At 37.5% G+C, this 15,662-nt stretch overlaps 1 protein-coding gene across 11 annotated transcripts in view; it reads right to left on the bottom strand.

Moving 5' to 3' along the window:
* Positions 1 to 15,662, bottom strand: part of WDR17 (WD repeat domain 17) — a 106,205-nt gene that overhangs the window by 64,845 nt on the left and 25,698 nt on the right. For 6 of the 11 annotated variants that reach the window (XM_053900800.1, XM_019434241.2, XM_053900801.1 and 3 more), the window contains exons 2-3: positions 15,273 to 15,395; positions 3,143 to 3,271 (exon numbers count right to left, since the gene is read on the bottom strand). In XM_053900800.1, coding sequence (XP_053756775.1) covers positions 3,143 to 3,271; positions 15,273 to 15,338 — 195 coding nt within the window. In that variant the 5' untranslated portion in view covers positions 15,339 to 15,395. The remainder of the gene's footprint in view (positions 1 to 3,142; positions 3,272 to 15,272; positions 15,396 to 15,662) is intronic. The other 5 variants (XM_053900806.1, XM_053900804.1, XM_053900807.1 and 2 more) reach the window with 1 other exon arrangement.

Genomic DNA, 15,662 nt, shown 5'->3' with positions numbered 1-15,662 from the left:
TAGTTATAATAATCTTCAATTGTCCTGTTTAAATATTTCAGAATATTTCCTGTACATTTAAGAATGAACAGTTTTGTAAGTTTGATGTTATTCAGTGATTTATGTTACCTGTGGTAAATACTGTGAAAGTGTCTAATGTATCTAATAGAAAGACTGCTCTACAAGCTAGAAATCTTGTGGAGGAGTCTATAAATACAAATACATATGAAGAAGCTACAATGCACATCAATGATCTTTCCTGGATTTAGTACACAATTATCCAAGTAGTATCTTAAGCATGATATAGAATACTTACAGGGATTAATTTATTAATACATTCCTATTCTATTTACAATTAAGAGCCTGTACCATTACAATGAGCTAGGCCATAAATTATTTTTAGAGTAGTTAATACAATATATTATTGCATCATAATCCAACGGTTAAAGAGAAAGTTCTTATGGCATTTACAAGTATCATTTAATAGTTCCGAAAAATCTGATAAAACCTCAGCATCATTATAGAGAGTGTAACAGACAATCAGACTTTGACTGTACATTGACCCTGGGTGTGATTTAGTAAATATTCATGTAGCATAATTTTCAAAGCATTTTGATTTAGATAATGACATTTAAAACAATACTGATTAATGGAAGTTGAATGTTAATGCCACCATTTAATATAAATGTAATTTTCTATTATACTTTGCAACAAGGTTTTACACTGAACTCTGTAATCAACTGTCACCTGAGTTTGTCTTAACTTCTAAATCAGAGTGATTTTTAGTTTGTTTCAGTCTTTAATGATACAGAAACTTTCTTCATAGGGTTTTTATATTAATAATTTTACCTTAATCTTCCTAAATATTCAAGTCATAAAATGTCATCACAAAACTTAAGACACTTGCAAACATGAAAAAAATTGAGTTCTGCCTTCATCCACTTTCTGACCTTATTTATTCCTTAGAGGAATAGTTTGCCTTGTCTAATACATTCTTCTTCTCTAAAAGGAAATAAGACAAGAAGATAGGGACTTAAGACTAAGGGAGGCATTTTGTAGATCTTTGGGAAGGAGAAGCTTGGGAGGACATGGAAAGTGTGAAGGAGGCAGATGGGAGGAAAAGGGGGGGGTCAGTCAGCAGGCTTCTGCTGTCTTCTGTATGGGAAAGCGAAAAATTGTGAGTTATATGGAAATTGCAGTTTGGTGTGTATTTCTACAACTTTGAGTAATGGACTACATAAAATTGATATTGTGGGAAATTGGTTTATAGATTAATGCTGTTGTTTATTAAATTTTCAATAAACCTACAACACTGTTAGTAGTTAAAAGGATTTTTACTCCAGAATAATGCGATCATTTTTTTCACTGTTAACTGAAAATGTGTTGGTGTTTCAAAATAACAAAAAAATGTATCACAAGAAAAACATTTAATGAGTCTTTATTAAATACCAGAGAGTGGGGCTCCTGGGTGGTTCAATCGGTTAAGCGTCCAACTTTGGCTCAGGTCATGATCTCACAGTTAGTGAGTTCGAGCCCCGCATCAGGCTCTGTGCTGACAGCTCAGAGCCTGGAGCCTGCCTTGGATTCTGTGTCTGTCTCTCTCTCTCTCTCTCTCTCTCTCTCTCTCTCTCTGCCCCTCCCCTGCTCATGCTCTCTCTCAAAAATAAACAATAAAAAATACTTTTAAAAAATACCAGAGAGTATGCATAACTTGAGAGTTCAAAGGTGAGGAAGTCTCATTCTGGTAAAGGGAAGCACTGAGACAGGCAGTCTGTTTTATAAGATCCTTTGCTAATAAGAAAGAGGAAAAAGCAGAATATGGAGAAGAGTTTATACTTCAACTGAGATCTGAAAGACAAGAAAATACTTTCTAAACAGGCAACACAGGCAAATGGAAAGAAATTAGTGTAAGCAAAGGCAAGATATACAAGAGTCTGAGATGTTTTGGAAAATACAATTATCATGGTATGCCTGGAACATAGGGTGAGAGGAGAGAGACAGAATGCTGGTAACACGATGTCATACCATGAAGTTAGGATTTCATAAAAGGGAACAAGGAAGAGCTGAAGATTGAAAATTTCAGATTTGCATTAAAGATGATTAATTACAATGAAGAATAAACTAGAGAGAGTCAAAGTAGAGGCAAAGAGGATATTGAGAGACTACTCGAAAAGTGTAGGTGACACAGTACAAAGAAGACAGTAACGGGTACAAAACACTAGGATGGCCCCTGCTCACCTTCAGTGAAAGAGGTGAGCAGAAGAGGGAGCCAAAGACAGCTAGCTCTCCCGGCTGTGGCTCAGATGAAGGGCGCAGTGCTAACCCCAAAATGTGGGCTCCGAGTCTGAGGAGGGAGACTGACTTGGACTGAAGAGGCATAAGGCACCTCTGCCTGGGGAAACTCAGAAGGCCACTAGCTCTGTAGATTGGGAACTGATAAGAGATGTCTGGATGGAGCTAGTTAGTGGAAAAAAAGGAGTTATAAAGGCTTGTATCCCAAGGATATCTCAAAATATATCTGCACTGTTTTTAATATCATGATCTCTAATGGATGATGCCTATTCTTCACCTGGTAAGATTTTATCACATGAAAGTTACTAAGCAAGGTCTGAAACTAATGAATAAACGAATTCCAATTATTTATATGGGAATATATTTTAAAAGAATTAAATTCTACTTGCTTGCCATTCATAAATGGGGAGCTCTTGGGGCACCTGGATGGCTCAGTCAATTAACCATCTGACTTTGACTCAGGTCATGATCTCACGGTTCGTGAATTCAAGCCCCACGTCAGGCTCTGTGCTGTCAGCTGGGAGCCTGGAGCCTGCTTCGGATTCTGTGCCTCCCTCTCTCTCTGGCCCTCCCCAGCTTGCACTGTATGTCCTTCTCTCAAAAATAAATAAACCTTAAAAAAATTAAAAAATAAATGGGGAGCTTTTAATTCTTGAAGAAATTCTTGCTGATGAAGCCGCATGAATGATTGTGAAATCAATTAAGATTCTTATAATTTAAAACTAGGAGATGAGCATTTTCTAAAAGCTTGACTTGTAAAACCAAAAAGCACTCAGCTTTTCATACCACAGGGATTTAAAAATACGTACTACTTAAATATTAACTTTACCTAATACAATGCGGAAATCAGAAAGAATCCACAGAATCTGACCTGATAAATATAGATGGCCAGGGTAGCACAGTACGCAAACCTGTCTCCGTGGGCAGCGCAAACATCTTTGTTCCAAGGCTGACATCCAGCAGCTAGGAGTCCCACTTGCCTTACCTGGGACATGTTTGCCTTGAAAAACAAATTTGGAGAAATATCAGTCATTTCCATTATGCAACCAACTTAATTATTTTCCATCTATCTTCCTCAATCTTCATCTTTTTTAAAGAAATTTCTACGAGAACGATTCATCTCAGTGCATACTTTCAGAGAACAAGAGTTGAAATCCCCCAATGTCTACAGACACCAAGGCAGGTCATTTCAGTTTGAAAAGCAAGAGATTATAAATGATAAATGACAAATGGCACCTGGCCAAGGAATGGGAACCCTACAGGACCCATGGGGACTACAGTGGAATACAGGTGCATGTTATATCTAAAGGGCTTGAGGGCCCCTGGAGAAAGGTCCTCCTCCCATGTGGCCAGATTTATGTAACTCTCCAGGGAAATGGAAGAATCTAGATTTTTGTGTAAAACCTAATGATTTCTAAACACTGGCAATACATTCAAGGCAGCAAATTCAAACGTAAAACACCGTGAGCCACTATTGGGGGGATTGTGTGACCTCTGCCACAGAGCATCACTATTGTTACAGTGACTCAGCACCTTCACAAAAGCCACTTGAGGCACACAGGGCAGGTAGACAAGCTGCATTACCAATACTGCTCATTGCGAACAGGGGACAGAAGGAAGCTGGAAACTAGCGGTTACAAGTTGTTGATGTGGCAGGACAGAGGCTGGTGGAGTCAACAGCCTGGAGATGCAGAATCAGCCTGGCTGGGACACAGGGACGGAGACCCGACTCCAAGCCAGCGGACGGCATGAGCTGGACTCAAGCAACTAAGCTGAGGTCTCTGCTTCTTCTAACAGAAACCCTGTGACCTAGGTTTTCCCTACCATCCCTCTCAGCCCAAAGGATTCTGTGAATCTACGCGTAAACTCTCTGGGATTCCGGAGAAGAGCAAACCAAGAGGGAGGCTGCTTTTAAGTCTACAATCGTTATGAAAATCCAAATACAGTAAAAACACGAAGACAACAACAAAACCAAAAAACCTATTCTGAGTATTGCAGTATATAGTTACCTAATGAATGGCATTCAAGAATAGATTAATTGGCCCGAAACAACTTTTTAAAGACAGAACCCAGACTATTATTAGATGTCTTTTCTAATATGGTAAAAAATATTGGTCTAAAAATGAGGTTTCTTAGTATAAGACAACCTTCACTAATACCACAAAGTTATACCATGCCAATATCAATTTTCCACTATTGTCAATTTCATATCTGATTAAAGTAAGGAAAAAATACAGCTAGCAATTATAATCTTAAAATATTTTTGAAAAAATAGTATCTGGGAAATATGATAAATTTGGTTCGTGTTGACAAGTCTATCCCAGAGTCAGCATTTCATCACTATTTTATGTTCTTCAAAAGCTTTACATCATTTCAGCAGCGAAATGTTATTGCCTTAACACCACACCTGAACTATCACATATATGAAAGATAAACACAGAAAAACATATACGTCTGACCTATGACACAATTCTTATAGGTACATGTTCAGTCTAGCCCCAGGAACCCTCCACCCCAACCTGCCTCTTCTCTTTCTATCCTGCCACCTAGTGGGTTAAAGCCAGCTACTCTGAACCAGTGACGCCTGGTACCATCACGGAAAAATAAAACACTGTCTCTTTACTACCTGCTTCCTTTTCAGTACAGGTGGAATGATGTCCTGACCATAACCCTTTAATTCTCCTTTATTTTAGTGCTCAGCAATTAATAAGTTCTAGTCAGTTCTATTATCTCCATTTTTATAAAGTTACTTTCTTCTTTATATCTTTTCTATTTCATATTCCCACTTTCTAGACAAGATCTTTTAATTTCCTCTTTCTTCCTCAAACCTATCTTCATCCCATCAAATCCCCTTATCAGGGTGGAACTAGTGGCTTAAAAAAAAAAAAAAAAGTAAAACATTATCTAAAGTGAAAAATGGCATGATAAACAAACTGCGCCTTCAGTCTTTTGAGTGCTTAACTATAAAAATCTTCGTTCCTCCTCCCCTGGCACCTATATTTCCTCAGGCACTAACAGTCAGGACAAATGTTTTAAAATATACTTTACCTAACTAGTAATGTTACCACATTACTTTTCACTGAAAATATATATTATTTCAACCACAGGGTGAATTAAGTAGGCTTTTGTATTTTATCTTTGGGATCCAAGATTAATATTAATAATGTTTGTGTGCAAATAAAAATGGTTTCTGATTTATGTTTAAGCAAATCTTGAATTTATATCTGGAAAAGAAACATAAGATTTAAACTAGCGGGTAAAACGGAATCATTTAAACATTTTTCACTTTCTGCTCTTTTTTACTTTTTTTTAAATTAATAAACTGTTTTTAGAGCAGTTTTAGTTTCACAACAAAACAGAAAATTAGAGAGCGTTCCCACTCACTCCCTGACCCCCAATATGTACAAGGTCCCCCACCCATCTATCCCCCATCAGGTCAGTGCATTTGTTACAATGATGAACCTGCACTGACAACGTCATCACCCAAAGTCCACGGTTTACATTAGGGCTCACTCCTGCTGTTATACACTCTATGCAGTTTGACAAATGCAGAAGGACATGTACCCACCCTTTTAGTATATTGTAGAGAAGAGATTCACTGTCCTAGAACTCCTCTATGTTCTGCCTATTCAGCTCTCCCTCTCTCAATAACTCCTGGCAAGCACGGATATCTCTGATTTCTCTGTAGTTTTGCCTTTTCCAGAGTGTCATATTGTTGTAATCATACAATATGTAATCTTTTCAAATTGGCTTCTTTAACTTAGTAATAGGCATTTAAGTTTCTGCCATGTCTTTTCATGGCCTGAAAGCTCATCTCTTTTTAGCAATGAAAAATACTCCCTGTTCTGGATGAACCACTTATTTATCCATCACCTCCTGAAAGACATCTTGGTTGCTTTCAAGTTTTAACAGTTACGAATAAAGCTACTATGGAGGTGCCTGGGTGGCTCAGTCGGTTAAGCGTCTGACTTCAACTCAGGTCATGATCTCACCATTTGTGAGTTCGAGCCCTGCGTCAGGCTCTGGGCTGACAGTGCAGAGCCTGGAGCCTGCTTCGGATTCTGTGTCTCCCTCTCTCTCTGCCCCTCCCCTGCTCATGCTTTCTCTCTCTCTCTCTCTCTCTCTCTCTCTCTCTCTCTCTCTCTGTGAAATAAACATTTAAAAAAACTTTTTTAAGCTGCTATAAAGCTGCACATATCCATGTGCAGGTTTCTGTGTAAACTTAAGTTTTCAATTCATTTAGGCAAATAACAAGGGGTGCAAAAGGAGGTGACTGCTACATCCTGGTAAGAGCATGTTTACTTTATGGGGCACCTGGATGACTTCTGATTCTGGCTCAGCTAGTAATCTCACAGTTCCTGAGTTTTAGCCTCGTGTCATGCTCTGTGCCAACAGAAGCCTGCTTGGGCTTCTCTCTCTCCCTCTCTCTCTCTGCCCCTTCCTCTCCCTCTCAAAATAAACAAACATCTTTCAAAGAGAGTACATACATCTTGTAAGAAACCATCAACCATGTGCACTCCCGCCAGAAGTAAGTGAAAGCAGCTACTGCTCTCCATCCTCAGTGGCCTGAATGTTGTCAGCGGTCCGGACATGCCAGCCTAGTAGGTATGTAGCAGGAATTCACTGTCGTTTTAATTTGCAATTCCCTGTGCTGGTCATCTTTCCATACACTTACATGTCACCTACCTTCTGAAGTGAAGTATCTGTGCAAGTCTTTGAATTTGCTAGAATGGCTCAGAGAACTCAGAGAAACATGTTACTTACTAGACTACTGGTTTATTATAAAAGGATGTAACTCAGGGAGAGCCAGATGGAAGAGATGTATATGGCTCGGCACAGAATGAGGGGAAGGGCAAGGAGGTCCCATAGTCTCAGAGTGGGCCACATGTTCATCAAGTTGGGAAGGAAAACCCTTCCTTTGGAGTTTTCATGGAGGCTTCATTACAGAGGCAAGACCGATTCAATCATTGCCCAGGGGCAATCACTCAACCTCCAGGCCCTCTCCCCTCCTGGAGGTCGAGGGAGTAGGACTAAAAGTTCCAAGCCTCTAACCATTCAGTTGGCTCCACCAGTGATCAGCCTCCACAGGCTTTTAAAGTCACCTAATTAACATAACAAGACACATTAATGGCTCTCAACGCTTGGGAAATCAGGTCATGTGAATGACCCAAAGTATTTTCTTATAAATCATGATACCGCAAAACATTATTATTGATTCAATTTCTTTAAAATGTAGGCCTACTCAGATTGCATAGTTTTCCTCTGTGAGTTTTGGCAAATTGTGTCTTCAAAGAATTGGTCCATTTCATCCAGGTTATCAAATTTGTGGGTATAGAATCCTTTGTAGTATTCCTTTACCATCCTTTTAATGTCCATAGGCTATGCAGTGAGGTCCACTCTTTCATTACTGGTATTAGTAATATGTTCCTCCTCCTCTCTTTTCTTCTTAGTCTAGCTAAAGGCCTATAGATTTTGCTGATCTTTTCAAAGAAGCAGATGTTACTTTTCCTGATTTTCTCTAATTTTCTACTTTTAATTTCACTGATTTCTGTTCCAATTTTTATTATTTCTTTTCCTCAGCTTACTGGAATTTAATTTGTTCTTTTTCGAGTTTTCTAAAGTAGAAGTTTAGGTGATTAATTTTAGATCTTCCTTCTTTTCTAATTATGCATTAAATGCTATAAATTTCCCTCTAGGCACTGCTTTGGCTGTTTCCCACAAATTACATTAAGTCATATTTTCAATTTCATTCAGTCTAAAATACTTTTTAATTTACGAATTCTTCTCTGGGGTGCCTGGGTGGCTCAATCAGTTAAATGTCTGACTCTTGGTTTCGGCTCAGGTCGTGACCTCAAGGTTCGTGAGTTCCAGCCCCACATCGGGCTCTATGCTGACAGCACACAGTCTGCTTGGGATTCTCTCTCTCCTTCTGCCCCTTACCTGCTTGCGCTCCCTCTCTCAAGATAAATGAACTTAAAAAAAATCTTTATGTGTTATTTAGTTATTTAAAAGACCATGGCTTAGTGTCTAAGCATTTGGGGATTTTCAAGTTATGTTTCTGTTACCAATTTCTAGTCTGATTCCACTCATGTCTGAGAGTAGACCTCATATTATCTCCATACTTTTAAGCTGTTGAGATGTGTTTTATGGCCCAAAATACAGTCTATCTAGGTGAATGCTCCATGGGAGCTTGGGAAGAATGTACAATCTGGTTTGGGGTGAAGTGCCTTATAGACAGAAATTATATCCAGTTTACTGAAGATGCTAGAGTCCAACTACATTCTTAATGATTTTCTGTTGCTAGATCTGTTCAGTCTGACAAAGCATTAAAGTCTCCAACTATAATAGTGCACTCATCGATTTTTCTTTGCATTTCTATCGATTTTTTGCCTCATGTATTACAGTACTGTTATTAGGCACATACACATTAAGAATTATTATGTCTTCTTGGAGGAGTGACCCCTTCTTGGAGAGTGACTATGTACTGTCCCTCTTTATCCCTGCTGTGAATTCTGCTCTGTCTGAAATTAACACAGACACACCCACTTCTTTTAATTAGTGCTAACATGGTGTATCTTTCTTCATTCCTTTACTCTTTATATATGTCTTTATATTTAATGCAAGTTACTTATAGATAACATATAGTTGGGTCTCTTGTCTTTTAATTAGTGGATTAGAGCATTAATGTCCAAAATAATTCTTCATGTACTTGGATCAGTATCTTCCATATTTTTACTGTTTATTCCTTTTGTGGTTTCAACTGAACACTTTATATGATTCATTTTTTTTCTTAGCGTATCAATTGTGTCTCCTTTAAACATTTTTTTGTGTGTGACTGTCCTAGAGTTTCTAATATACAACTCATCCAAGTCTACTTCCAAGGTAGTACTTCTCAGGTAGTATGGGTACCTTCTAATAACAAAATATCCCTAATTCGTCTCTCCATCCCTGTATGATCATTGTGATTCATTTCATTTATACATAAGCAACATAGCATATATATGTGTGTTTGTATAAAAGTATAATCAAATACACTGTTGCTATTTTATTTTGAACACACTGATATTTGTTAACAAGATCAATTAAGAGTAAGAAAGATAAAAGTTTTTATTTTACCTTTAATTATACACTCTCCAATATTCTCCCTTTGTTTATACAGATCTGAGCTTTAAACCTTTATCACTAATTTTCTCCAAAGAACTTCTTTTGGGGTGCCTGGGTGGCTCAGTCGGTTGAGGATCTGACTCTTGGTTTCGGCTCAGGTCACGATCTCATGGTTCGTGAGTTCAAGCCCCAGATCGGGCTCCGCGCTGACAGCATGGAGCCTGCCTGGGATTCTCTCTTTCCCTCTCTCTTTGCCCCTCCTCTGCTTGCTCTGTCTCTCAAAATAAAGAAACTTCAAAAAAATTAAAAAAAAAAAAAAAAGAACTTCTTTTAACATTTGTTGCAACAAATTCCCTAATGGCAACAAATTCCCAAATTTTTGCCTGAGAGTCTTTATTTCTCCTTCGTTCATGAAAGAGAACTGCAGTGTTATCAGTACAGATTTCTAGGCTGGTATTTTATTTCTTGAACACTCTTAATATTTCATTCCATTCTCTTCTTGCTGTCATGGTTTCTGAAAAGTTCAATTTATTTCTTATCCTTGCTTCTTTGGCTTTTTTCAAGATTTTCTTTTTTTTTTTTTTTTTTGCAGTTTGAATAGGATATATTATTTGTAGGTGTAGTTTTTTGTTTGTTTGGTTGTTTTTGCACTTACCAGGTTTTGTATCTTCTGTGCTTCCTGGATATGGAGTTTGCCGTCTGACATTAATCTGGGGAAATTCTAAGTCACTATTGCTTCGATTGTTGCTTCTGCTCCTTTCTCTTCTTGTTCTGGTATTTCTAGTATGTACATGGTATGCCTTTTGTAGTGGCCCCATGGCTCTTGGTACTCTGTTCTGTTTTTCCCCATTCTTTATTCTCTTTTCAGATTTGGAAGTCCCTACGGTCATATCCTCAAGCTTAGAAATTCTTTCTTCAGCCATATCCAGTCTGCTAATGAATTCACTACAGAACTTCTTCATTTGTTACAGTGTTCTGACTCTAGCATTTCTTTTTGATTCTTTTAGAATTTCCATCTCTCTGCTTCAATTATCCATCTGTTCTTGTATGTTGTCTATTTTTTTTAATTAAAGCCCTTGGCATATAACCACAGTTTCTTTAAATTCTTGGTCCGATAATTCCAACATTCCTGCCATATCTGACTCTTATTCTGATTTTTTTTTTTTTTTTTACTTCCTTCCAATAAATTGCTTCTGGTTTTTTGCTTGTTTGTTGGGTTTTGTTTTTGTTTTGGGGGGTTTTGGGGTTTTTGTTTTGTTTTTGCCTTTTAGTATGCCCTGTAATCTCTGAGAGGAGAACATGAATATAGTGATAAAAGGAACTGTGGTACGCAGACCTTTATAATGTAATGGTACATTGAGGGTGGAGAGGAAACATGAGGAAGCATTTGAAAGTGCTAAGATTAGGTCTCTGTCTTTTGGTGAGTCTATGCCTGTGGAATGTGAATTTTGCCTGTGATTCTTGGGGGTTTTTTATTCCCCAGGTGGGACATGAGGGGTACAGTGGGCTTGAGATAGCTATTTCCCTTCCGCCACATAGGGTAGGTTCTGAAATAACCAGCAAGTTGGGCTCTGTTAAAAGAGTTTCCCCTGAGAACACCCTTACCAAGAACAAAATGCCTGGACATATTTCACAATACTTCCTTTTCCCCTCCCCCAGCCAGGAGCATGCAGGGATTTTCCCTGATCTCCATGGTGAAGGCCTAGTAGAGATCCTGGAGGTAAAAGCACATAAAAGCATGGCAGCCTCCCTGGAACTTTTAACTCTCAGACTTGTCACAGGAGCCTCACAGCAATTCATCAATTAGTTCAGTTTTTCCTACCCTGGTTCTGCTTCCTGCAGACGCATTAGCTGGTGGGTCTCTGCTCCAGTAGGTTGCGAATTTCTGTAAGTGCCTGTCAGTGTCTCCAGTGGTGTGAGAAGCAATCTGCCTTGTGATCTCACTTCTCTTAGAGATCTAAGAAGAGTTCTTGATTTTTCAGTTCGTTCAGCTTTGTATCATTTTAAGGATGAAATGAAGACTTCTAAGCTCCTTACCTGGCAGACTAGAAACCTAAACTCCCTCTGCTAACTATTTATTAAAAATAAGTTACTTCAAAATCCATTTCGTCAATACACTCTTACTTTAACTATCAGTATATCTTGAATTTACTACTTTTGAATTTCCAAACTTAATCTAAAAATATCATTGTTGTCATCCAATATGGTATGACCTTGTTCATAAGCAGCTTTTATAAGTCTTACAGTTTAACAACTTAAATCCTTTTTAAATTCAGAGTTGAATAACATGTCCAAACCAGCCATTAATAATAAACAGGACAAAACAAAATAGTGGCTTATTTTAAAAATCTAGGATTTTGGATGAAATTTGAAAAAAGTTATACATCATTAAATATATAAATACTACTGCATCTATACATCTTGATTATAGGCAGTATTTGAAACTTCGACATTATTTTTCAAAAGTATTATTAAAAATATATGTAATACTATGTATCTCCTATAAAGTGGTATCTGCAATCACTAAAGACATAAAAAGAAATGTCCAGAAGCTTGTGTTATCTTTGTAGTCTGCATGAATATTACACAATTAATGAGTCTGCATTACTGAAAATGGAAAATGTTCAACTGAAGGTCTATTCTAACATATGTGTCTGTACCTTAAATATAAATCCTATAAAATGTCATATATTTAGGAAAATAAACATATGTTAACTGAATGTAAGCTCATTACATATTTCAGATAAATATGATGTACCCTTTTGCATCCTTACTTTAGAATGTTTCGTGTGTGTGTGTGTGTGTGTGTGTGTGTGTGTGAGAGAGAGAGAGAGAGAGAGAGAGAGAGAGAGACAGAGAGAGAGAGACAGAGAGACAGAGAGACAGAGAGAGAGAGAATGACTTAATCTCCGTGTTCATTCCAAAGATTTGTTGCTTTAGAAAATACCATCTTTTGGGGCGCCTGGGTGGCTCAGTCGGTTAGGCGGCCGACTTCGGCCCAGGTCATGATCTCATGGTCCGTGAGTTCGGGCCCCGCGTCGGGCTCTGTGCTGACAGCTCAGAGCCTGGAGTCTGTTTCAGATTCTGTGTCTCCCTCTCTCTGACCCTTCCCCGTTCATGCTATGTCTCTGTCTCAAAAATAAATAAACGCTAAAAAAAAAAATTAAAAAAAAAAAAAAAAAAAGAAAATACCATCTTTCTGGCCCAGAAACAACATGCACACTTTAAAGATGAAGTACTAACCCTTTTGGTACACTGAATAATGGAGATTTATAAAGGATTCAGGAAGACAGTCGGAGCATTGGGACACCCCACATGCAACTGACACTGTCAGTAGCCTGGCAACAGCCTACTTGCAAAGGTATTACTTTATTTTCTTAACCTAAATTCAATTTTGTGTTTCAATCTCCTATGAAATGCACCTACATACATTATAATTACAGTAGAGATGCTCTACACATTAAGTGCATGAAATGCAAAAAAATTAAAGTGGTAAGAGTATATTTACATTAGATTTGTATAATATTAAAGCTCATTTTTGAATATGCAATAGTATGCAGATATGAAATAATCACAATGAAATTTAAAATATAGGGGCGCCTGGGTGGCTCAGTCGGTTAAGCGGCCAACTTCAGCTCAGGTCACGATCTTGCAGTCTGTGGGTTCAAGCCCCATGTCAGGCTCTTTGCTGGCAGTTCAGAGCCTGGAGCCTGCTTCCAATTCTGTGTCTCCCTCTCTCTCTGCCCCTCCCCTGCTTGCTCTCTCTCTCTCTCTCTCTCTCTCTCTCTCTCTCTTTCTCTGTGTCTCTCTCTCTCAAGTAATAAACATTAAAAAAAAAATTTAAATTATAGAGTTACAACAGCCAAAAATAAAACTACAAAACTAAGTGAAAATTAAGTTCATATATATGTGTCTGTGTATCTGTAGAAATATGTACATATGCCATCAATATTAATCCTATCCAAATTAATTCTATCATAATTTCATACTAAAGATCAAACTCACTTGTATGTAATTTTTCAAAGACTCCATTTTTAAACCACAATTTTAACTAAAAAAAAATCCAACTTATCTTTTCCTGTGAACAGTTAAAAAATATTATATTGAAAAATTTACTAGGCTGAATGCTGATTATATAGGATATATATGCACAGACACATCATCTGAAAAATAGTAAGCTGGATTTTTAAAGAAATTAGTCAATATTCATGTGCCAATTCTCATTATTTAGAACAGGATCTTTCATTCCCATTTAAGTCTATGTAAGAACTGATCAAAACCTGAGCCAGAAGAACCTCAAGCCCATGAAGACGATGTGGTCATTTCAGGGTCAAACTTTATCCATATGTAATAACGGCAACTCTCGTAATACGTCTCAGAGCCAGGAATTCATTTATAAAGGCCAATGGTAGTTTTAAAGGGTGTCAGGATGGTGTCAGAACAGAGGAAAAGAATTTGAATTCTCATAATCTCTAAACTACCCTAAAGTCATTATATAAAGGAACACCCAATTTTAGTAAAAAGCATTTTAGCAAGCTAGACTACCATCCCTATGCTTTCCCACTGAGAAATACACGGACTACACTGGGAAAAAAGCCTCTGGATCCACATCAGAAATGCGCGTATTATTCCATTAAAAATGCACACGCACAATACAGAGATGCTGTGGGGTGTCTGTGTCCTGTGGCACGTAGTAAACCCCCAAGCTGGAACAGTTCCATCATTTATGGATAAGACTGGAGTCCAGAATGAAAAGCTACCCATGGATCCTCCACCTGTGTCCTGAAGAATGCTTTAGGGTCCACGATATGAGGATTATTCCCCAGGGTTTGCTATTAACTGGCTCCGGAGATGTTCACCGGCTTGCTTCACAGTTGAAAAAACAAATCTCAAGAAAAGCCCAAAGGGCAGGAGGCTTTAAACTGCTGAGCAATTACAACAAAAGAGATAATTAAAAGGAAGTAAAATACTGGGAAAATGTCTTTCGTTGATGTGCTGAGAAAGGGACCCGAGGAAGTGAGGGGGAGAAGGCAGTGCTGTCTATCTCCAGTCTTGTCTGCCCTCGAACAACGGCGAGGACCAGCTGGTGAGACTGAGTGAAGATACTCTGGCTCTTTTGTTCCAGTCACTAATAAAAGGAAAAATCCAGGCTGTGTAAGAAGAAAAGAGAGAGAGAGAGAAAGGAGAAAGGAAAAAAAGAAAGAAAAATCCACAAAGTGCCTTCATCTAAATGATTAAGAAAACTTCCATTAAAAAAGTGAAAATAATCAGAGACGTCATACAATTTTACACAAAATCCATCTTGATTAGATGCATTTTTAAATAGCAGTTTTCTACTATTGCAATAATAGATCAGAATAGCTGTTTTCAAAATACTATACAAAAGTTGCCATAGTAACAATGCCAAGTCCTTTTGAAACATAATTAATTGCCTAAAAATTCATCAAATAGAATATGGCACTCTTCTTCAGAAAATTTCTGCATTTTCTTTTATAGTATTATTATATATGTAGTATTAGCATGCACATCTTCTATTTCATCAAGTTTTTCTCTATGTAAAATGATTTTGTTAAAAGTATTACTACTTTCATCCATCAGTCTCATTAAAAAGAATTCTGTTTTATATTTAAAGCTTAAAGATAATCTGAAAAAATTAAGAATTCATCTGAAACCAGGACGGACAAAAAAAATGCCTTTTCCTCAATATACAACTATATTTACATATTCTCTTCTTACCTCTGCTTTTGAATCGATCAAGTGATTATCTTATTTACCCTCAGAATATTTCAATGAAAAAATGTCCTCAACATAAATGACAAAGAAACACAGCTGCATGAGTAGTAAAGCAGAAAACAAAACCCACAGAATATCATAATTACAACATAAATGTATCTTACTCTTTGTAGTCCTTCATACCAATCATCTTGATCAAACCAATTTGAAATGTAAGTCATCCAAGCCATAGAATGTGTCTACTTTAATCAAGGCAATTGGAAACTCGGCATCAGAACAGTCAGCACCTAAAGTAACAATAACGTGTTTCAACCAAAAAGCTTTACCAAATTCTGCCTTGTGAAATGTTGTTCAGTACAAGAAGCTAGAAGCACAGCAACATTTCAGCTGAAACAGCTTTAATAATTTACAAAGAACAGCATCTGTAAAAAATAATGCTAACCCAGAAAATGTAAGCCTATAGTCAAACAGGAAAGAAAAACCAAATAATCATTACGTTGTTGTAAAGTACCAACAAATGCTTCATCAAATATTAGGCTTTCAATTTTCATTCT

Source organism: Panthera pardus, unplaced genomic scaffold (genome assembly GCF_024362965.1).
Source record: "Panthera pardus isolate Hobbes unplaced genomic scaffold, ASM2436296v1 HiC_scaffold_13, whole genome shotgun sequence".
Classification (NCBI taxonomy): domain Eukaryota; kingdom Metazoa; phylum Chordata; class Mammalia; order Carnivora; family Felidae; genus Panthera; species Panthera pardus.
Note: the sequence above shows the minus strand (reverse complement) of the source record. Positions and strands in the feature narration are given on the sequence as shown.